We start from the raw sequence: 24678 nt of genomic DNA, 5'->3' as shown, positions 1-24678 counted from the left end.
TGAAATACCTTATCTGAGGAACTTGATACCTTGGACAAGGATACTATATTAATGACCCTGGGGCATATAAAAGACGCTGTCCTATATATGAGAGATGCTCAAAGAGACATTAGCCTTCTGGGCTCTAGAATAAATGCAATGTCGATTTCTGCCAGAAGGGTCCTGTGGACTCGGCAATGGACAGGCGATGCCGACTCAAAAAGGCACATGGAGGTTTTACCTTACAAGGGTGAGGAGTTGTTTGGGGAAGGTCTCTCGGACCTGGTCTCCACAGCTACTGCTGGAAAGTCACATTTTTTGCCATATGTTCCCTCACAACCTAAGAAAGCACCGTATTACCAAATGCAGTCCTTTCGATCACAAAAAGGCAAGAAAGTCCGAGGTGCGTCCTTTCTTGCCAGAGGCAGGGGCAGAGGAAAGAAGCTGCACAACACAGCTAGTTCCCAGGAACAGAAGTCCTCCCTGGCTTCCACTAAATCCACCGCATGACGCTGGGGCACCACAGGCGGAGCTAGGCCTGGTGGGGGCGCGTCTCCGAAATTTCAGCCACAAGTGGGTTCACTCCCAGGTGGATCCCTGGGCGATAGAGATTGTGTCTCAGGGATACAAGCTGGAATTCGAAGAGATGCCCCCTCACCGATACCTCAAATCGGCCCTGCCAGCTTCCCCCTTAGAGAGGGAAATAGTGTTAGCTGCAATTCACAAATTGTATCTTCAGCAGGTGGTGGTCAAGGTTCCCCTCCTTCAACAAGGAAAGGGTTATTATTCGACCATGTTTGTGGTACCGAAACCGGACGGTTCGGTCAGACCCATATTAAATTTAAAATCCCTGAACATATACCTGAAAAGGTTCAAGTTCAGGATGGAATCGCTCAGAGTGGTCATCGCAAGCCTGGAAGGGGGGGATTTTATGGTGTCTCTGGACATAAAGGATGCATACCTTCATGTCCCCATTTATCCACCTCATCAGGCGTACCTCAGATTTGTGGTACAAGATTGTCATTACCAATTCCAGACGTTGCCGTTTGGTCTCTCCATGGCACCGAGAATATTTACCAAGGTAATGGCGGAAATGATGGTGCTCCTGCGAAAGCAAGGGGTCACAATTATCCCATACTTGGACGATCTCCTCATAAAGGCGAGGTCCAGAGAGCAGTTGCTGATCAGCGTAGCACGCTCTCGGGAAGTGTTACAACAGCACGGCTGGATTCTAAATATTCCAAAGTCGCAGTTGGTTCCTACGACTCGTCTGCCCTTCCTGGGCATAATTCTGGACACAGACCAGAAGAGGGTCTATCTCCTGATGGAGAAGGCTCAGGAGCTCATGACACTGGTCAGAGACCTATTAAAACCAAAACAGGTGTCGGTGCATCACTGCACGCGAGTCCTGGGAAAGATGGTGGCGTCATACGAGGCCATTCCCTTCGGCAGGTTCCATGCGAGGACCTTTCAATGGGATCTGTTGGACAAGTGGTCCGGATCACATCTACAGATGCATCGGCTGATCACCCTATCCCCCAGGGCCAGGGTGTCTCTCCTGTGGTGGCTGCAGAGTGCTCACCTTCTAGAGGGCCGCAGATTCGGCATTCAGGACTGGGTCCTGGTGACCACGGATGCAAGCCTCCGAGGGTGGGGGGCAGTCACACAGGGAAGAAATTTCCAAGGTCTGTGGTCAAGTCAGGAGACTTGCCTTCACATCAATATTCTGGAACTAAGGGCCATATACAACGCCCTAAGTCAAGCGGAGACCCTGCTTCGCGACCAATCGGTGCTGATTCAGTCAGACAACATCACCGCAGTGGCTCATGTAAACCGCCAAGGCGGCACAAGGAGCAGGGTGGCGATGGTGGAAGCCACCAGAATTCTTCGCTGGGCGGAGAATCACGTAAGAGCACTGTCAGCAGTGTTCATTCCAGGAGTGGACAACTGGGAAGCAGACTTCCTCAGCAGGCACGACCTCCACCCGGGAGAGTGGGGACTTCATCAAGAAGTCTTCATGCAGATTGCAAGGCGGTGGGAACTGCCACAGGTGGACATGATGGCATCCCGCCTCAACAAAAAGCTACAGAGATATTGCGCCAGGTCAAGAGACCCTCAGGCGATAGCTGTAGACGCACTAGTGACACCGTGGGTGTTCCAGTCGGTTTATGTATTTCCTCCTCTTTCTCTCATACCAAAGGTGCTGAGAATCATAAGAAAAAGAGGAGTGAGAACAATGGGGGTCATTCCGAGTTGTTCGCTCGTTATTTTTTTCTCGCAACGGAGCGATTAGTCGCTAATGCGCATGCGCAATGTCCGCAGTGCGACTGCGCCAAGTAAATTTGCTATGCAGTTAGGTTTTTTACTCACGGCATTACAAGGTTTTTTCTTCGTTCTGGTGATTGTAATGTGATTGACAGGAAGTGGGTGTTTCTGGGCGGAAACTGGCCGTTTTATGGGTGTGTGTGAAAAAACGCTACCGTTTCTGGGAAAAACGTGGGAGTGGCTGGAAAACGGTGGAGTGTCTGGGCGAACGCTGGGTGTGTTTGTGACGTCAAACCAGGAACGAAACTGACTGAACTGATCGCAGATGCCGAGTAAGTCTGGAGCTACTCAGAAACTGCTAAGAAGTGTCTATTCGCAATTCTGCTAATCTTTCGTTCGCAATTTTGATAAGCTAAGATTCACTCCCAGTAGGCGGCGGCTTAGCGTGTGCAAAGCTGCTAAAAGCAGCTTGCGAGCGAACAACTCGGAATGACCCCCAATACTCATTGTTCCGGATTGGCCAAGAAGGACTTGGTATCCGGATCTGCAAGAAATGCTCACAGAGGACCCATGGCCTCTGCCTCTAAGACAGGACTTGTTGCAACAGGGGCCCTGTCTGTTCCAAGACTTACCGCGGCTGCGTTTGACGGCATGGCGGTTGAACGCCGGATCCTAGCAAAAAAAGACATTCCGGATGAGGTTATTCCTACGCTGATAAAGGCTAGGAAGGACGTGACGGCTAAACATTTTCACCGTATATGGCGGAAATATGTTGCTTGGTGTGAGGCCAGGATTGCCCCTACGGAGGAATTCCAGCTGGGCCGTTTCCTTCACTTCCTACAGTCGGGAGTGACTTTGGGCCTGAAATTAGGTTCCATTAAGGTCCAGATTTCGGCTCTATCCATTTTCTTTCAAAAAGAACTGGCTTCTCTTCCTGAAGTCCAGACGTTTGTAAAGGGAGTGCTGCATATTCAGCCCCCTTTTGTGCCTCCAGTGGCACCTTGGGATCTTAACGTGGTGTTGAGTTTCCTGAAGTCACACTGGTTTGAGCCACTCAAAACCGTGGAGTTAAAATTTCTCGCGTGGAAGGTGGTCATGCTATTAGCCTTGGCTTCAGCTAGGCGTGTGTCAGAATTAGCGGCTTTGTCACATAAAAGCCCCAATCTGGTTTTCCATATGGACAGGGCAGAATTGCGGACCCGTCCACAATTTCTGCCAAAAGTGGTGTCATCCTTTCATATGAACCAACCTATTGTGGTGCCTGTGGCTACTCGTGACTTGGAGGATTCCGAGTTACTAGATGTGGTCAGGGATTTGAAGGTTTATGTAGCCAGAACGGCTAGAGTCAGGAAAACTGAGTCGCTGTTTATCCTGTATGCATCCAACAAGCTGGGTGCTCCTGCTTCAAAGCAGACTATTGCTCGCTGGATCTGTAACACGATTCAGCAGGCTCATTCTGCGGCTAGATTACCGCTGCCAAAATCAGTTAAGGCCCATTCCACTAGGAAGGTGGGCTCTTCTTGGGCGGCTGCCCGAGGGGTCTCGGCATTACAGCTGTGCCGAGCGGCTACTTGGTCAGGTTCAAACACTTTTGCAAAGTTCTACAAGTTTGATACCCTGGCTGAGGAGGACCTTGTGTTTGCTCATTCGGTGCTGCAGAGTCATCCTCACTCTCCCGCCCGTTTGGGAGCTTTGGTATAATCCCCATGGTCCTTACGAAGTCCCCAGCATCCACTAGGACGTTAGAGAAAATAAGATTTTACTTACCGGTAAATCTATTTCTCGTAGTCCGTAGTGGATGCTGGGCGCCCGTCCCAAGTGCGGACTTCTTCTGCAATACTTGTATATAGTTATTGCTTAAATAAGGGTTATGTTTGGTTGCATCAGGGTTGATCTGATGCTCCGTTGTTGTTCATACTGTTAACTGGGTAAGTTTATCACGAGTTATACGGTGTGATTGGTGTGACTGGTATGAGTCTTGCCCTGGATTCCAAAATCCTTTCCTTGTACTGTCAGCTCTTCCGGGCACAGTTTCTCTAACTGAGGTCTGGAGGAGGGACATAGAGGGAGGAGCCAGAGCACACCAGTATCCAAATTCTTTCTTAAAGTGCCCTGTCTCCTGCGGAGCCCATCTATTCCCCATGGTCCTTACGGAGTCCCCAGCATCCACTACGGACTACGAGAAATAGATTTACCGGTAAGTAAAATCTTATTTTTACACATTGCGGCAGGCAGATTCCCCCTTTTTACACATTGCGGCAGGCAGATTCCCCCTTTTTACACATTGCCCCTTTTTGTACATGGAAAGAAAGACAGAAAGAAAGAAAGAAAGAAAGAAAGAAAGAAAGAAAGAAAGAAAGAAAGAAAGAAGGAAAGAATTATACTTACCCTCTCTGCTGGCTCAGGCTCCTCGGTGCAGCTTCTGGTCACGATTCCCGGGCAGGAGAGAAGGAGGAGGAGGGAGGTGGAGGAGGGAGCCGCAGCAGCGCTGTGTTATTGGTGGAGGCGCTGCTGCTGCTGCCACTCTGCTTCATTATAGGCTGTTCTCGGAAGACAGCCTATAGTGAAGCAGAGGGACAGCAGCGCCTCAACCAGTAGTAAAGCGCTGCTGCGGCTCCCTCCCTCACCTCCCTCCTCCTCCTTCTCCCCCGTACCGCTGCGCTCCTCTCCTCTCTGTCCGGGCGGCTGTGTGCTGCGGGCAGAGGTTGCCCGCAGCACACAGCGGCATGTAATGAGTCAGTTTGACTCATTACATGCTTTGGGCCCCTGGACAGTGGCGGGCCCCAGTGCAATGCACTGGTTGCACTGGCGGTAGTTCCGCCTCTGGTGCTGGGTCAATAACCTGCTGAGGAGTTTTGCAGTGCATTACAGCTGTGTTTCCTAAATGACCATCAATGTTTTTGACAAAATATTGCTATGTCAGTGTATTCTTGGATTAAAAATAACTTTGGTTGGTGCTTTATTCATTCATGGCAAAAGGCCTTGTTAACTGTGAGCATTTATATAAGCCCTGGTTTACTCAGGAGGTTGTGTGTAAAATAGCGTACGCAGGGCCTAATTCAGCATGGATCACTAATTAGAGAATCCGCAAATGGTGCGATTATCGATCAACTGCGCAAGTGTAGCATTTGCATTGCGCACGTGTCTGGGGTAATAGCGACAGAAAATGCATATAGATCATAAATGCAATGCAACTTCTGTTTGACTGACAGGAATCCGGCATTTCTGGACGGAAACCTTCCATTTTCTGGGTGTGTGAGAAAAAACGTAGGCATGCCCAGGGAGGTTCCCTGACGTCAGCGCAGTCCACTTCTAGCCTGTCTCAGTCGCAGATTAGTGGCTGTCTCAGACCTACTCAGAGAAGACTCTTCACTGTTCTGGGATTTGCATATGCATCTATGAGTGTACAGCAATCTGCGATGCATTTGTAAATTTGCACAGGGCATTTTTTCTTCCTGTCAGGGTGATGTCTTTCTACTCGCAGACAACTGCATTTTCTTAGATTAACAATCCATGCTGAATTAGGCCCTCAGTATGCTAATAGTACAACTCCATTTTAATGTAAGCTGCATAGAGCGCCATACTTTCTTCCTTCATACAGCTGCCCTGCCCCTTCCACTGCTAGGAAGGAGGGGAGTACTGAAGCAATATGGAAAATGCCAGCTCTGAAGAGAGCTCAGCCTACAAGATACCATACCTCCTAACTGTCTGGTTGATGAAAACGGGAGTCTCGCGCGGCGACCCACAAAGGGGGCGTGGCCTCACTCGTGATGGGCTTGACCTCATCCAAGTGGGCGTGGCCTCACCAAACGGGCCATTTTCCTACCTTTTGGGGGCGTGCCCAGCGCTCCCCAAGCAGCTGGGCAGCCCCCGCTCCCCTCCTAGCACTGAATACATGCCGTGCGCGTGCACACAGCATGTATTCAGTGATCACCGGCTGCTCTGCAGAGCAGAGCAGCGGGTGATCAAAGGCTCTCCCAACTGCCCCCCTGCCCTGGGACAGCGGGGCTCTCCCAACTGCCCTGGGATAGCGGGACAGGGTCCGAATAGCGGGGGGACAGTTGGGAGGTATGAGATACTGGCAAGGAATATTACCACTGTGGCACCCAATTTATTGGATTAGTAGGACAACCAACACTATGGGGGATATTCAGATAACTCTGACAATTTTGGAGCCATTGAATTCACCTGTTTTTAAGGCATTGTTTGCCAATGCCTTTTCACTTCTATTTTTTAGCGAAAAGGCATTGCGCAAATGCCTCAAAATCGGCAAAAAACTGCCCACATTTTTCCGGTGCTGGTGCAAAAACACGTGGATTCGCCAATCCACATGTTTTTCGCTCATGCCGAATTTTTCACCTAGGCGAAAAAATGGCCCTGTTATTGAATAGGGTGAATCCCCATTCGCCCTAAAAAAATAGCGAAAAGTGTAGGTGAAAAAAAGGACCTAATTGAATACCCCCCTCAGTACTGAAACACACATACACACACACACACACACACACACACACACACACACACACACACACGCACGCTTTATTTAGTCAGTAAACATGTGTCACTCTGTAAAACAAGATTTAGTTGGCTATACAAGTGGGTTTGCACAATGAATGGAGCTGGATTAGCTAAGCCAGGACTTGCCTATGTTGGGTATGCCTTTAATAATGCTAAAAGAATGCTGAACTACCCACAAAGCTAAAAAGGAACAAATTGCTTTAGTTAAGCATCTGTGTCATTCCCACAACCTTGACAGATGATAGCAGTGAGCTTACTCCCACAAATTGCTGAATGCCATTTATACAGTCAGTCGGTGACAACTTCTGCAACAGATACACTGCGAATGTTATCATTAGCAAAGTTCCATTCACTTTTATTTATTTTTTATTTTTTTTGCATTTATAAGAAACATTTGGAGTATGGCTTTGTATTTTAATAAATAATCTTGTCATGGGTGGTCCGTACTAGTCCCTCTGAATTATTTATACGGAAGTTAAATATAAATAATTTAAAAAACAAATACAGATAATACAGTACTGCAGCACTTATTATTGCTAGCAGATTGTGGAACCAAATCATTACAGTTCTTCTAATGCTAATACATTAGACCTCCGGTGCCCAACTGCATGTTGTCACCACAAGTGTTTTGAGGTGTTAGAGCTGGGCAGTATGAGCCTCTTCCTACCTTATGAGAGAGGATTTTGCTAAGGAGACAGGAAGGGGAAGGAATAGAATTTAGTGTTGATGTTTACATGAGTAGTGACGGCCAGTCATCCAGCTGAACAATCGTCACATCATGGCCAATTACAGAAGATACTAGGCCAGCGGTTCACGAACATGGTCCTTACGGCACTCCAAAGGTCCAGGTTTTATATATATCCATGGCTCAGCACAGATGGTCAAATCAAATTGAGGTGCTAATTTTGTGGCCAAGCATGGATATAATTAAGACCAGGACCGTTATGGGGCCTTGAGGACCATGTTTGGGAACCTCTGCACTAGGCACTGCTGGGGCAGAGCTACAGACACCCTAATATGACGGCTTCCATCAGGTAATAAATGCTCTGCTTCTGGACTTCTCACTTGATCTATGATTCCGTCACCTGTGCTAATAACACTCTTGGCATCAATTAACTTGTTCAGCGCAGGCGACTGCAATCATAAATGAAGTGGGACGCTCCGGAACAGAACACTTTGTACCTGGTGGAAGGGGTCACGTTGTGTGGTCTTATTCTAGTGCCAGTGAGGACAGGCGGGATAAACAGACAACCAGACAGTATCAGGATGGTGTGTAATAAAGCCCATATTGAACATTACAATTACTGGTGGCCTATTACTGAGTATCATTGTTACTGCTGGTATAACATTACATTTCAGGAGATATCGTACCAAGCATTACTCATTCAGATGGCTTATTTCTGGGCATACAGTATATACGGGGTACTTTAGCTACTGCTGATATTTATTGACAAAATGTCTGTATTGTTATTATATGTACCTGATATATGTATTCATTAATTGAGGAGAATGCAAGGCATAAAGTTTGCTTTCCAGTTGTTAGACATGGGGAGCGATTTTCTAGATAATGGGGGAGCTGTTGCTCCAAGAGACTTTGGGGGAGATGTATCAAACCTAAAGAGGACAGATGGATAAGTTGCACATAGCAACCAACCTCAGTGCTGTTGCTGGTGTTTTATTACTGGGATTTCTGTTACTGCTGGTATATAGTTGTGCACTATTACAGCTGCTAGCATTTAACTGGGTGCTGGTATTACCGATGGCATTACTGTTACTGTGGTGACTGGGGCTGACTGATACAATGAAACACACAATTATGGTGGGTAATGCTAACCGTGTGTGTGTGTGTGTGTGTGTGTGTGTGTGTGTGTGTGTGTGTGTGTGTGTGTGTGTGTGTGTGTGTGTGTGTGTGTGTGTGTGTGTAAACTACTGTATGTGCAGTTTTTCTGAAATACGAACACACCCAAAATCGAATCGAGTCCCAGTTCGGAATCACTTTGGGGTTCCAAGTGGAACCAAGTCTCGACTGGGGTCTATTTTTAGTTTGTAACTTGGATTTAGAAAACAATCTCGGGTTTTGGATTGCATGATTACATGATTTTAGCTGTTTTATCGATTTCTGTTTTTTTTTTTTAATCAATGTTTAGAGATTTCAAATGAAACCAAAAACTGAATCTGAACGATAACACTAGATGATGGTTTTGCCAAAACCAAAAAATTATGATGAATTAGAACCAAAACCAAAACACAGGTGTCTACATACATTTCCAGTGGAAACTAGGATTTACTGGAGCAGAAACTGACTAGGTGTTATTCAGGTTTGTTAGCATGCCAAAAAAGCACACTAATGGCCAAAACCTTGTTGTACTGCAGGTGGGGCAGATTTTTTTTTGCCTATTAATGTGCATTTTTGGTGTGCTAAAAAAACTGAATAAGGCCCTAAGTTCTGCTATAAGTTCTCTGTATTTGCAGTGCATTAGAAAATATACTATTTCTATATAAAATATAATAGTAATAATGAAAGTTACATAGCTAAACCATATATAAATGGCACAAATATTTTGTTTTTGTGAGCACTTTGACCTACAAAGGCCATCTATTCATTGTGTTTGTTGTACGGCTAACCTCTAGCAGCTTCTGTCTGTGCTGAGCAAGAAAACACATTGGCCTGTGTCCCAGGATCCGAGCTGTGCTGAACGTTTGTTTTTTAGAACAATTGCCTTATTTAGATTGGGTGGACTTGTGTTACCTCAAACTGTGACGTCTGGAACAGTGCAGTTGGTGTTTACATAAACAACTATGTATGGGGCAGCGATACAATAGAAAACATAAGTATGTTTATTATCTATAGAGCATAAACAGGGTATATTGTTTCCATGCTAATTGCTTGCGTAAATCATTTGCAGTATGATGGCGTGGGAGGAAGTGTGGAGCGTTTATCCTGCAAATGTAATTGTCAGATTCTATATCATTAGAACTTGTGATAACACTTTTTGACAATGTTTGAAGTTTATTCCGTGGCAACTATCCATTCAGAAAATTAGCAATTTACAGTATAAACAGACAATGGATCTGATGGTCACTAAATTATAAGAACATGGAGCACCAGTTATGTACCTGATGTACTATAGAAGAGGCTCTTTTCAAAGCAGATGTGAGATGGGAGCCTATACTGTAACTGTACACATACTGTAGCTGGGCTGCCATTGGCTTATTGCAAAGACTGCATTTTAGTGTGCTTGCCTGTGCGTGGAGACAGAGCTCCTGCTGCCGGTAAAGTACTTACCTGCCTAAATATCCGGTATCCAGTCTCTAGGTCGACCGCACTTAATTCGACCACTATTGGTCGACATGCATTAGGTCGACAGGGTTTCTAGGTTGACATGGTCACTAGGTTAACATTACAAAAGGTCGACATGAGTTTTTTAAAAAAATCTTTTTTTAACTTTTTCATAATTTACGATCCACGTGGACTACAATTGGGAACGGTAACCTGTGCCGAGCGCAGAGAAGCACCTTGCCCAAAGCATGGTGAGCGGACACGGTGCACTATAAGGGGTTCCCGGTAACTCTACGAAGAAAACTACACCAAATTTTTTTCCAAACCTCATGTCGACCTAATGCTTGTGCCGACCTATTTTGGGTGTCGACTTAGTCACTGTCGACCAATAGTGGTCGACCTGGACACTGTTGACCTATGTATGGTCGACCCTTTGAACCACACCCAAATAGCCAGTGTCTTGTCTTCTGTAAGAAGATCCAGTGCTCAAATACAGACTTTGGAAACATTTGAAGTTATAACAGAGCAAAGACGAGTGGTGATCACAAGCATTTCAGGCAGCCAATGAATATGAAAAACCGCTTTACAAAATGTGTTGCTGAAAATCAGTTTGCCATTACCTAGGTTTAGTTAAGGGTAAATGCTGGATACAATTGTACTCAGTTTATCAGCTATACCTTTACATTGTGTTCTTGCAGATAAATACATTCTAAAATAAATGTGACTTGTTTATAAGAAGCCAGAATGTTCCTTACAGAACTGCAGTGCAGCTAGTAGGACATTATTTGTAAAGCAGATAGTAATTTCAGAACTGCAGTTTATTGTAATGAGAAAACTGTTCAAGTATTTGGGATATGCATTGATTACATTAGAAGGTACTGGCACCCATGTTTTGCAGGGACTGTTCACAGAATTGCCCTTTTTACATGGATTCTGATTGACTTTTCATAGTGTAATAAAATAATTTTTACCTCTATACGCCTTTTTTTTATTTCCAGTATAACTTTAAAGCCAACATGGGCCTTGGAAAAAAGCCGTATAAGATGGTAAAAATTATTTGATTGATAGTCTGTTTTCTTTACTTGTTTGACATTGTACGAGTATTGTCGTATTTTTAAAGCGGTAATCATTTACAGGACAAAACCTGGTTAGTTTTGCTGTGTAAATAATTGCCGCCTTAAAAATTTGACAATACTCAAAGTCCCACACAGCCTGCAACTCGCAGGTGATTAAATTTAGTCCCGCATGTTTTTGTATTGATTTCCTAGTTAAACATTCCCACCATGTTTTTCACAGTTTAAATATTTGTGTTTTCTTTTAATTCAGAAAATTCCTGTATGAGAAATGTTGTTAGTTTTATGTCATTATTGGTATAATTACTGCAATATAAACTGACAGGTCATCTATGTGTTTTATTACAGCAATCTGACACAAGTGCAAGTTACTTGAGAGCTGCCCGATCCGGTAACCTAGAAAAGGCTCTCGACTACTTGAAAAATGGGGTGGACATCAATGTCTGCAATCAGGTACAGTAAATTGTTTTTAACTATAAATGGAAAATATACTATCTTACAGTGTCTGCCTGTCCACTAGTCTGGTGGTGATGTGTTATTATTAAGTTGGTCTCTGATATGGGAAAAAGGGGTAAAATGACAAAACATAGCTTGTGAATGATTGCAAATACCCTAATCTGTATTGCATGTTATAGTGAACTTATATAATGCATGCTAGACACTAAGTTAAGGGTGTGAGAAGGGTTGTAGGGTTTCATGAACAGGTGCGTTATCAAAACATATTTGAAGCCATGCATCGTATTGTAGTTGACAGTCTGATAGGCTGGGCAGTGCGTTCCAGAGAGGAGAGCAGAACAGGAGAAATCTAGGAGTTGTACAGAAGTGATAAAACTACTTTGCTAGATCAGTTTGAAGTGCGACATTTGTCCTTCCTGTCTGTGACAGTCTGAATTGGTATAATAAGGGCTTCAGTGCAATTTACCTGGCTTTTTCTACAGTAACACCAAGTACTGTTTTGCTTAATCTGTGATTTTGTACATTTGTAAATCTAATTCCTGTGCAGTTAAAGTCACACAAAGTACTGTGTGAGTGGCTTTTCACGTGTCTGCGATGCGTATAAGACAGAAAATTGAAAGAAAAGTATCATATGCTTCTCATCTCATAGATTCTCAGTCAAGGGTGTCTTGCACCGTACTGTATGTCGCATAGATACTAGCTGTATGAGGACACTGGTAGGAGGTAATCAGTATGGAAATAAGGTGACAATCAGAGTGGGAGTGTATTCTGAGATAAGATCGGGGGTGCTTTGAAACTGAGGGTGAGGGTCTTAACCTGGATTTTGAAGAGTAAGGGGTGCAGGGAATAAGGGGCAGCACAGTGCTACCCTATGGCACCTGTATTTGGCATACATTATGCCTGGAACAACACACTACAGCCTAGAAAGCCATCTGGAGCATCCTTAGGATATTTCTGGCGATCAGCTTCTCCATGGTCCCAGCGCTATTGTTCCCCTGCTATGTTCCTGAAGGGTGAGGCATTGAAGGTGTTGAAGGAGCGGAGAGATCAAGTCAAGGTGGTGAAATAGGAAAATGAGATGAGCAGTAGCACTGAGGATAGAGAAGAGATATGAAGACCAGACAGTATGAGGCTGCAGTAGTGCTGTTCCACTCTCTTTTTTTAAGGACTGTCATACCCATGGGCTGTGGGGGGCATTGGGGAGCTTCTGCAACTCGCTGCCCTATTAGCAGAGCAGTGGTGACTGGGGGTATGCCAGCAGCTCGTAGAGTGCTGGGCATGCCCCCACAATTACCAAAATAGGAGACATGGTTCGCAATTGCACCATTCCCGTGAAGCCACGCCATCTTTTCAGGAGCAGGCGCGCCTCCGTCGGGCAGAAGTCCCGAATCCACTACTCTAGGAGTTGGGAGGTATGCAAGGGCATGAAAATGCATGCAGGCTTTCACATTCTTGGCATGCTCAGAGCCAAATCACGCAAGGCACGCCACGCAGACTGGAGTAGTAGTGCAATAGTGCAAAAAGGCCATTCCGTGGAATGGTGAAGCAAAAGAGGTATGTCATGGACAGTGCCTGCAAGACAGCTCTATCCCTGCAAATCCACTTTCCGCAATTATCAGGGTATTTTTCGTAAACAGTACCCAGGATTGTACCGCCGCCGCCGAGTTACCCCTCTCCTCCTTGCCCTTCTGTTTAAATTTACCAGCCCGGTAATCAGTGAGTCTCTTGTCCGATCAGCTGGTCTCCGGGCTCCTGGTATTTAGACTACAAAGCTGATCACTGGGGCTGGCTCCCAGCTCGGAGAACCGGTGGAGAACCCTGCTCCAGATAACGTTGCTATTGCATGGCTCCCTTGCCTCTTTAGTAAGTTTGGGCAGATCACATTTCCCATTACGAGATTGGAAAATGCGATCTGCTTGCTTAAAATATTCAAATTAAAGGGCTTGGAGTAGTTTTTTCATGAAAACTGCTCCAAAGGCCCTGCAATTCAGGTGATTCTAAAATAATATGAAAATAGTGTGGAAACACCCTTTTCACATTATTTTAGTAAAATGATTTCTCTAACGTCCTAGTGGATGCTGGGGACTCCGTAAGGACCATGGGGAATAGACGGGCTCCGCAGGAGACATGGGCACTTTAAGAAAGAATTTAGATTCTGGTGTGCTCTGGCTCCTCCCTCTATGTCCCTCCTCCAGACCTCAGTTTGAATCTGTGCCCGGACGAGCTGGGTGCTTTTCAGTGAGCTCTCCTGAGCTTGCTGTGAGAAAGTATTTTGTTAGGTTTTTTATTTTCAGGGAGCTCTGCTGGCAACAGACTCCCTGCATCGTGGGACAGAGGGGAGAGAAGCAGCCCTACTCTCTGAAGCTAGGTCCTGCTTCTTAGGCTACTGGACACCATTAGCTCCAGAGGGATCGTACACAGGATCTCACCCTTGTCGTCCGATCCCAGAGCCGCGCCGCCGTCCCCCTCACAGAGCCGGAAGACAGAAGCCGGGTGAGTATGAGAAGCAAGAAGACTTCGAAATCGGCGGCAGAAGACTCCGGTCTTCACTGAGGTAACGCACAGCACTGCAGCTGTGCGCCATTGCTTCCACACACCTCACATACTCCGGTCACTGTAAGGGTGCAGGGCGCAGGGGGAGGGCGCCCTGGGCAGCATTTGGACCTCTTTTTGGCAAAAGTGAACATATATACAGTTGGGCACTGTATATATGTATGAGCCCCCGCCAAGAAAATGCATATTTAAGCGGGACAGAAGCCCGCCGTCGAGGGAGCGGGGCTTCTTCCTCAGCACTCACCAGCGCCATTTTTTCTCCACAGCTCCGCTGAGAGGAAGCTCCCCAGGCTCTCCCCTGCAGATAAACGGTAGAAGAGGGTAAAAAGAGAGGGGGGGGGGGCACATAATTAGGTGCAAAAATCAATATAAACAGCAGCTACTGGGTTAACATTAAGTTACTGTGTTATTCCTGGGTTTATAGCACTGGGGTGGGTGCTGGCATACTCTCTCTCTGTCTCTCCAAAGGGCCTTGTGGGGGAACTGTCTTCAAAAAGGGCATTCCCTGTGTGTGTGGTGTGTCGGTACGCTTGTGTCGACATGTTTGACGAGGAAGGCTATGTGGAAGCAGAGCGGGAGCAAATGAATGTGGTGTCTCCGCCGACGGCGCCGACACCAGATTGGATGGATATGTGGAAGGTTTTAAATGAAAATGTTAATTCCTTGCATAAAAGGTTAGAAAAAGCCGAAGCCTCAGGACAGTCAGGGTCTCAACCTGTGCCTGATCCTATGTCGCAGAGGCCGTCAGGGTCTCAGAAGCGCCCACTATCCCAAATTGTTGACACAGATACCGACATGGATTCTGACTCCAGTGTCGATTACGATGATGCAAAGTTACAGCCTAAATTGGCTAAATCCATCCGTTATATGATTATAGCAATTAAGTATGTGTTGCACATCACAGAGGAAACCCCAGTCCCTGACAAGAGGGTTCATATGTATGGGGAAAAGAGGCAGGTGGTGACCTTTCCCCCTTCACACGAGCTAAATGAGTTATGTGAAAAGGCTTGGGAATCTCCAGATAAAAAACTGCAGATTTCCAAACGGATTCTTATGGCGTATCCTTTCCCGCCAACGGACAGGCTACGCTGGGAATCCTCCCCTAGGGTGGACAAAGCTTTAACACGCTTATCCAAGAAGGTAGCCCTGCCGTCACAGGATACGGCTACCCTCAAAGATGCTGCGGATAGAAAGCAGGAGGGTACCCTGAAGTCCATTTATACACATTCAGGTACCTTACTTTGGCCGGCGATCGCGTCGGCCTGGGTGTGTAGTGCTGTGGCAGCATGGACGGACACCCTGTCTGAGGAACTTGATACCTTAGACAAGGATACTATATTATTGACCCTGGGGCATATAAAAGACGCTGTCCTATATATGAGAGATGCTCAAAGAGACATTAGTCTACTGGGTTCTAGAATAAATGCTATGTCGATTTCTGCCAGAAGGGTCCTGTGGACTCGGCAATGGACAGGTGATGCCGACTCAAAAAGGCACATGGAGGTTTTACCTTACAAGGGTGAGGAATTGTTTGGGGAGGGTCTGTCGGACCTGGTCTCCACAGCTACTGCTGGAAAGTCAAATTTTTTGCCATATGTTTCCTCACAGCCTAAGAAAGCACCGTATTACCAAATGCAGTCCTTTCGATCACAGAAAAGCAAGAAAGTCCGAGGTGCGTCCTTTCTTGCCAGGGGCAGGGGCAGAGGAAAGAAGCTGCACAATACAGCTAGTTCCCAGGAACAGAAGTCCTCCCCGGCTTCCACAAAATCCACCGCATGACGCTGGGGCTCCACAGGCGGAGCTAGGCCCGGTGGGGGCACATCTCCGAAATTTCAGCCACAAGTGGGTTCACTCCCAGTTGGATCCCTGGGCAATAGATATTGTGTCTCAGGGATACAAGCTGGAATTCGAAGAGATGCCCCCTCACCGATACCTCAAATCGGCCCTGCCAGCTTCCCCCCTCGAGAGGGAAATAGTGTTAACTGCAATTCACAAATTGTATCTTCAACAGGTGGTGGTCAAGGCTCCCCTCCTTCAACAAGGAAGGGGTTATTATTCGACCATGTTTGTAGTACCGAAACCGGACGGTTCGGTCAGACCCATATTGAATTTAAAATCCCTGAACATATACCTGAAAAGGTTCAAGTTCAAGATGGAATCGCTGAGAGCGGTCATCGCAAGCCTGGAAGGGGGGGATTTTATGGTGTCTCTGGACATAAAGGATGCATACCTTCATGTCCCCATTTATCCACCTCATCAGGCGTACCTCAGATTTGTGGTACAGGATTGTCATTACCAATTTCAGATGTTGCCGTTTGGTCTCTCCACGGCTCCGAGAATATTTACCAAGGTAATGGCGGAAATGTTGGTACTCCTGCGGAAGCAAGGGGTCACAATTATCCCATACTTGGACGATCTCCTCATAAAAGCGAGATCAAGAGAGCAGTTGCTGATCAGCGTAGCACGTTCTCTGGGAATGTTACGGCAACACGGCTGGATTCTAAATATTCCAAAGTCGCAGTTGATTCCTACGACTCGTCTGCCTTTCCTGGGCATGATTCTGGACACAGACCAGAAAAGGGTTTATCTCCCGATAGAGAAAGCTCAGGAACTCATGACACTGGTCAGAAACCTATTAAAACCAAAACAGGTGTCAGTGCATCACTGCACTTGAGTCCTGGGAAAGATGGTGGCATCATACGAGGCCATTCCCTTCGGCAGGTTCCATGCGAGGACCTTTCAATAGGACTTACTGGACAAATGGTCCGGATCACATCTTCAGATGCATCGGTTAATCACCCTATCCCCCAGGGCCAGGGTGTCTCTCCTGTGGTGGCTGCAGAGTGCTCACCTTCTCGAAGGCCGCAGATTCGGCATTCAGGACTGGGTCCTGGTGACCACGGATGCAAGCCTCCGGGGGTGGGGAGCAGTCACACAGGGAAGAAATTTCCAAGGTCTGTGGTCAAGTCAGGAGACTTGCCTTCACATCAACATCCTGGAACTAAGGGCCATATACAACGCCCTACGTCAAGCGGAGACCCTGCTTCGCGACCAACCGGTTCTGATTCAGTCAGACAACATCACCGCTGTGGCTCATGTAAACCGACAAGGCGGCACAAGGAGCAGGGTGGCAATGGCGGAAGCCACCAGAATTCTTCTCTGGGCGGAGAATCACGTAAGCGCACTGTCAGCAGTGTTCATCCCGGGAGTGGACAACTGGGAAGCAGACTTCCTCAGCAGGCACGACCTCCACCCGGGACAGTGGGGACTTCATCAAGAAGTCTTCACGCAGATTGCAAGTCGTGGGAACTGCCACAGGTGGACATGATGGCATCCCGCCTCAACAAAAAGCTACAGAGATATTGCGCCAGGTCAAGAGACCCTCAGGCGATAGCTGTGGACGCACTGGTGACACCATAGGTGTTCCAGTCGGTCTATATATTTCCTCCTCTTCCTCTCATACCCAAGGTGCTGAGAATCGTAAGAAAAAGAGGAGTGAGAACAATACTAATTGTTCCGGATTGGCCAAGAAGGACTTGGTATCCAGATCTGCAAGAAATGCTCACAGAGGAACCGCGGCCTCTTCCTCTAAGACAGGACTTGTTGCAACAGGGGCCCTGTCTGTTCCAAGACTTACCGCGGCTGCGTTTGACGGCATGGCGGTTGAACGACGGATCCTAGCAGAGAAAGGCATTCCGGATGAGGTTATTCCTACGCTGATAATGGCTAGGAAGGACGTGACAGCTCAACATTATCACCGTATATGCCAAAAATATGTTGCTTGGTGTGAGGCCAGGAATGCCCCTACTGAGGAATTCCAGCTGGGCCGTTTCCTTCACTTCCTACAGTCAGGAGTGACTTTGGGCCTAAAATTGGGTTCCATTAAGGTCCAGATTTCGTCCCTATCCATTTTCTTTCAAAAAGAGCAGGCTTCTCTACCTGAAGTTCAGACGTTTGTAAAGGGAGTGCTGCATATTCAGCCCCCTTTTGTGCCTACAGTGGCACCTTGGGATCTTAACGTGGTGTTGAGTTTCCTGAAATCCCACTGGTTTGAACCACTCAAAATGGTGGAATTGAAATATCTCACGTGGAAGGTGGTCATGCTACTAGCCTTGGCTTCGGCTAGGCGTGTGTCAGAATTGGCGGCTTTGTCACATAAAAGCCCCTATCTGGTTTTCCATGCGGATAGAGCAGAATTGAGGACCCGTCCACAATTCCTGCCGAAAGTGGTTTCATCTTTTCATATAAACCAACCTATTGTGGTGCCTGTGGCTACTACTGACTTGGAGGATTCCGAGTTGCTTGATGTGGTCAGGGCTTTGAAGGTTTATGTAGCCAGAACGGCTAGGGTCAGGAAAACAGAGTCTTTGTTTATCCTGTATGCTTCCAACAAGCTTGGTGCTCCTGCTTCAAAGCAAACTATTGTTCGCTGGATCTGTAACACGATTCAGCAGGCTCATTCTGCGGCTGGATTGCCGCAGCCAAAATCAGTTAAGGCCCATTCCACTAGGAAGGTGGGCTCTTCTTGGGCGGCTGCCCGAGGGGTCTCGGCATTACAGCTGTGCCGAGCGGCTACTTGGTCAGGTTCAAACACTTTTGCAAAGTTCTATAAGTTTGATACCCTGGCTGAGGAGGACCTTGTGTTTGCTCAATCGGTGCTGCAGAGTCATCCGCACTCTCCCGCCCGTTTGGGAGCTTTGGTATAATCCCCATGGTCCTTACGGAGTCCCCAGCATCCACTAGGACGTTAGAGAAAATAAGATTTTACTTACCGGTAAATCTATTTCTCGTAGTCCGTAGTGGATGCTGGGCGCCCGTCCCAAGTGCGGACTTCTTCTGCAATACTTGTATATAGTTATTGCTGCAATAAGGGTTATGTTATAGTTGCATCAGGCTCTGTTGTTATTCATACTGTTGACTGGGTAAGTTTATCACAAGTTATACGGTGTGATTGGTGTGGCTGGTATGTATCTTGCCCTGGATTACCAAAATCCTTTCCTTGTACTTTCAGCTCTTCCGGGCACAGTTTCTCTAACTGAGGTCTGGAGGAGGGACATAGAGGGAGGAGCCAGAGCACACCAGAATCTAAATTCTTTCTTAAAGTGCCATGTCTCCTGCGTAGCCCGTCTATTCCCCATGGTCCTTACGGAGTCCCCAGCATCCACTACGGACTACGAGAAATAGATTTACCGGTAAGTAAAATCTTATTTTTGATAATTATGACCGTAATAGGGATGACTATATATAATATGTAAAAACGTCTATATATAATTATTTGGCATTCATTTAAAATCAAATAATCATAATAAAAAAATAGGGGGAGGCAAGAGTAAGGGTGGATAGAGAGGTGGGGCGAGAGAGAGAGTTAACACGTTTGGAATGGCAATTGAACAAATTCAAATTACGTTATTCAATTATGCCGCACAGTAGCGCCACTACACCAGGTACAGCCCCTCTTACACATTATGGCGGACAGATTCCCCTTTTTACACATTACGGCAGACAGCGTCCCCTTTTTACACATTACGGCGGACAGATTCCCCTTTTACACATTACGCAGACAGCATCCCCTTTTTGCACATTATGGCAGACAGCGTCCCCCTTTTTACACATTATGGCAGACAACGTCCCCCTTTTTACACATTACGGCAGACAGCGTCCCTCTTTTACACATTAGGTAGACAGACCGATAGATAGATAGATAGACAGACAGACAGACAGACAGACGAATAGAATAGATGATACTTACCATCTCTCTGCTGGCTCAGGCAGTCAGGCTCCTCGGTGCTAGCAGCTCCGGGGGCAGGGGAGAAGGAGGAGGAGGGAGGGGGAGGAGGGAGCCACAGCAGCGCACTGTAATTGCTGGCAGTGCCGCATGCAGCTGTCTCTCTCCTTCCACATTGGCTGGCCGTCGCTGCTGTGAATGCTGGGATCAGGGAAGCGCATCCCAGCATTCACAGTAGCTCCGGCCAGCCAATGCGGAAGGAGAGGGACTGCTGCAGCGGCGCCGCCACCAATTACATAGCGCTGCTGCGGCTTCCTCCCTCCTCCCCCTCCCTCTTCTTCCTTCTCCGCTGCTCCTCTCCTCCTCCAGCACAGGCGGATTTGACTCATTACAAGCCTCTGACTTTAGGGAATGGCGGCTGTTGCGCCCTCAGTGCGACTGCGCTGTGTGCCAGGCACACCTGGCACACACGTAGTTACGGCACTGCTTTGTACCCCTCTGTGGACAGGACTGCATGGGGGCAGAATCAGTTAGCTACAAAATCCGGCAACTTTGTGGGGTTAACTACAGAAGGCAGATTCTAATCGCAGTCTATGGAGGTGCGAGCAGAATCTGCACACCATAATAGCTGGAAATAAACGTGCCATAATAAATTACATACATGAATTAAAGTATGAAATATTGATTATATAATACTGTAAGGATACAAATGGAGGGCTTGTGTACTGCAAGATACATAGAATACACTCTACCTACTGTAGGTAACAATTATCTCACGGACACAGGGCCTGGTTCTGATTTGGAAGTAAAGGCAATAAAAGAAAGTAGCTGTCCACCTAGGTAAAACCATTTTGCACTGTGAGAGGGGCAGATGTAAAATATGCAAGAAATTTAGATTTGAGTGAAGTGTGTCCAAGCCGTCTAACATTTGCGGGCTACATGAACAGTAGCTGGTATTCACCCTGCACAGAAAAAATAGAAATGATTTGCTTCCTTTTCAGTGCAGCATGTTTTTTTGTTGTTACTTTACCTCCAAATCAGAATCAGACCCACTGTTAAGATATACAGTATGGCTTGCACTGTGGGCAATCTTTTTTCCATTTGTATTCAAATTTAAATAAATGGGAAGAATGTAAGACCTAAACATATTAAAAAAAAATACTGTATTCAAGGAATGAATATTTTCTTTAAAGTGATTAAATTATTTGATGATGATGATGATGATGATGATGATCATCATCATCATCATCATCAGTATAGGTATTGTGGGCCTTACTCAGGTTTGATAGCAAACCAAAAAAGCAAGCAACTGGGCAAAACCATGTGCACTGCAGGTGGGGCAGATGTAACATGTGCAGAGAGAGTTAGATTTGGGTGTGGTGTGTTCAAACTGGAATCTAAATTGCAGTGTAAAAATTAAGCAGCCAGTATTTACCCTGCACAGAAATATAATCCACCCAAATCTAACTCTTTCTGCACATGTTACATCTGCCCCACCTGCAGTGCACATGGTTGTACCCAGTTGCTTGCTTTTTTGGTTTGCTTTTACCCCTTTCACATCGTACAAATAACCCAGTATCGACCCGGTATATTGCTGCGTCGACACGGGTCACTGTGCGATGTGAAAGGAGCCATGGTGAATTTCCTGGGTTGCCTGACCCCGGGTTGAATACCGGGTCAGTAACAGCGTGAACGGGTTCCCGGACCAGTTCACTACATAGGGAGAGGCGGCACAGAGATGAGCTCATCTCCCAGCGCCACATCCGCCCCTGCTGCCGGCTCCGCCTCCCGCCGCTATGGCAACCCAACCCGGCATATTTTCGAGTCGGGAAACCTACTGTTAGGGTCCAATGCCGGATCCCACCCAGGAAGGTATACAGGGAATGGGGAAGGGGGATATGTTCTGCACCAGCTGTTAAATACTGAATGTTTAATATTTGAAAAGGAGAACTCCGACAAATGTCCGTCTGTTTGATTGGGTACCAATTACTGGATGTTCGGAGGTGCTACCAGAGACAAATTGAATGATACGAAGAAAAAGAAGAGGAAAGAGTGTCTCTTTTGCTGGCGCACAAATGATAATTAAAAATTAACCTTTAATAGATTCATTAAAATTGTCTAACCACGAAATAAAGAAGTGCAGTAAGATTATATAATGTGATTACCATAAATGGTGAATGGAAATAAATTTATTAAAACCAAGGTTCGCTACCTGTGTCGTATCTTTACTGATCCAAATTGAATGTATCTTAAGTAGACTGTACCCAATTCGTACAATTCCTTATATCAATTTTTGGCTTATTAATTGACAATAATTAGCCTAATGTTGAGATACTGAGTACTATATATTATTCATCACTTATATCTTAATAATTTGCTGACATATATCATATACTAAGCAATAATTCAAAATATCATTCACTACAGCACTCCCTCAATAATAGCTTCCCTCACTTCAAACCAGTCAGTGTAATCTCCTATATTAACTATTATTGTTATAGTAAAATATAATGTAGCCACTGGAGAGAGATTTTATAAGAGGGGAGGGATCACTAAATATGTCTCCTTGTAAGGAAAGTGCTTGTGGGCTGAGTATTATGAATAATGTTAGGGTATAACTAAATGCTGGATAATGAATGAATAATATAGGGATATTTGATATTCTCCCACCTATTTTATAGTTATTTCACATATATATATATCTGTAACAGTTATATATGTGCATTAAGCATACGGTAGATGCTAGAATCAAGTGGGCTAAGGGACCTTTTCCGTCTGGGGGAGGAGTCACGACACAAGGGGGAGGAGCTAGGCCAGCGGGATAGTTCCTCTACTATCCACGCCACCAACTATTACCTTTAGTAATCAGGTGGCGAGCGAAGCGGAGCGGAGCGAGCCACCGAGCCCGAAGCGTGGCGAGCGAAGCGAGCCCGCAAGGGTACTTTTCGGGTACCCTGTTCGCCCGTAGCTCCTCCCCCTGGTGACGTGTCTCCTCCCCTAGGTACGTCACAAGGTCCCTTCTGCCACTCCGATATAGACTCAACCTTAAGCATACCCAGGAAGGCCCCGTTTCCAATTCCCGGGTGGGATTCAGCATTGGAAATGTGAAAGAGTTGTAACAAAACTGAATAACCCCCAGTGGCAGTACAAGTATTGCAACAATCCGTGTGCAGTTTACACAGGGAAACCTGCAACGATGAAAAACAGTGAATGTTACAACCGCCGGCACCATTGGCATTTCTGTAATGGGTGCGGCACACACGGGCCCCTGGGTCCAGGGGGGGCCCACACCGCACCCATTGCACCCATTTTAATACTTGCCATTCCGGAGTCCAGCGCCGGGAGCTGTGATCGCGCCGGAAATCGCGGTAGCCAAATTGGTCTCCGGATCATAGCGGGCGCTATGTTTCTAGAGACCTGCACATGCGCAGTAGACTCTGGCACAATGCCGGAGTCTACAGCGCCCGTGCAGAGGAGGGGGCCCACCCAGAGGTGCACACGGGCCCCCTCCTCTGTAGAAACGCCCCTGGCCGGCACTATACTAAACTGAAAAAATCTAAACAATTGGATGTTTGTGCTAACCTGCCATGCTCAGGATCCTCCATGTCACTTCTGATTGATAGACAGCAGGACACCAGCGACTACAGCAGATGAGGGACAACAAGGTAAGCCAAGGTGTAAAGATGGGAGAAGTGCAAGAAAAAGGGGGTGCAGGAAAGAAGGTGGTGAGGGGCACAGAAGAAAGGTGGGTACAAATGGAAGACATAGGGGAGGAGGTCAGAGGGGTAGGGCAGAGCATGTGAAGATGAAGAGCTGTGCCCCCTATAGGAATACCGTAACAGCATGCTGCCTCTGGCAGTTTGCAGCCTGCGGTTGTGCACTGGAGTGGAGGAGCTTTCATTGGTGCTCACTGTAGCACTGGTCGCCAACCAAGTCTTTGATCCCAATGGGCAATCACTAGAAACATGAAATATATCATCATGGGCTGGCGCCGCCCCTGTTCCCTCTGTCGCCTGGTGCACGCGCCCCGCCCATACTGCAACCTGGGCTGGGGCTGCATACATCCCTCTAAACCTAAACATGCAACCCCCAGCCCCTTCCTGCTTTGTCGTGGCATTTGTTTATTCTAGAATGTAAAACTTGTTTGAAAGGCCTGTGAATTGTTATTACTGTTATTATTGCTTACATATATAGGGGCAGATTCAATTAGGAACAGCGTTTACAGCACTGGTAATGCTCCAGGCTTAATGCCCAGAACTATTCAATCATTATACTAATTCCCTTTACGGAAAATCCAGCAGCTAACACACGTTAACCCATAGATTCCAGGTTAAGTGTCCAAAATCTATGGGTTACCAGCAACTGTAAGCCCCAGAGCGTGCATTAACGTGGATTTTCCTCGCAGCCCCTGAGGTATCCTACATCCTGCAACTAATTGAATCTGCCCATAAACTTAACTTACTATTAAGATTAAGAGTGGGACACACTAAAATAAAAATATGGTAAAACACCAATTTATTTTTTTTTTACCGCATTTCCATATGCACTAAGCCTTGCATCCCGGGACTTTGGTGCTGAGAGTAAATCCAGCTTTTGCCAGCGTCACCCTATAGAAGCCTATGGGCTTCTTTCCGCACTGTACTATGAGAGGTATCCAAACGGATCCCTCCCTGCATGCCCCGCGGCCACCATGTCACTCTGCACATGCGCAGATGGACTCATGGGGCCGATACCTGGAAGTCCAGTGACGGGAGCACATCGCAAAGGACAGCTCTTATCGGAAGAGCTGTCCTTTGCAGTACGGATGGTGTAATGGTTAGCATTACTGCCTC

At 46.6% G+C, this 24678-nt stretch overlaps 1 protein-coding gene and 1 long non-coding RNA gene across 30 annotated transcripts in view; one reads left to right on the top strand and one right to left on the bottom strand.

The window, feature by feature from the left end:
• The window catches only part of LOC135056506 (uncharacterized), a 57527-nt gene extending 51500 nt beyond the window's left edge, over positions 1-6027 (bottom strand). For all 3 annotated transcript variants that reach the window (XR_010243997.1, XR_010243999.1, XR_010243998.1), the window contains exon 1: positions 5942-6027. This is a non-coding gene — a long non-coding RNA (uncharacterized LOC135056506). The remainder of the gene's footprint in view (positions 1-5941) is intronic.
• ANK3 (ankyrin 3) overlaps positions 1-24678 on the top strand; it is a 1328922-nt gene that overhangs the window by 927605 nt on the left and 376639 nt on the right. For all 27 annotated transcript variants that reach the window (XM_063961780.1, XM_063961785.1, XM_063961778.1 and 24 more), the window contains one exon: positions 11461-11565. In XM_063961780.1, the coding sequence (XP_063817850.1) occupies positions 11461-11565 (105 nt within the window). The remainder of the gene's footprint in view (positions 1-11460; positions 11566-24678) is intronic.

Source organism: Pseudophryne corroboree, chromosome 3 (assembly GCF_028390025.1).
Source record: "Pseudophryne corroboree isolate aPseCor3 chromosome 3, aPseCor3.hap2, whole genome shotgun sequence".
NCBI lineage: Eukaryota > Metazoa > Chordata > Amphibia > Anura > Myobatrachidae > Pseudophryne > Pseudophryne corroboree.
The sequence above is the reverse complement of the archived record's forward strand: the minus strand, read 5'-3'. Positions and strand labels throughout refer to the sequence as shown.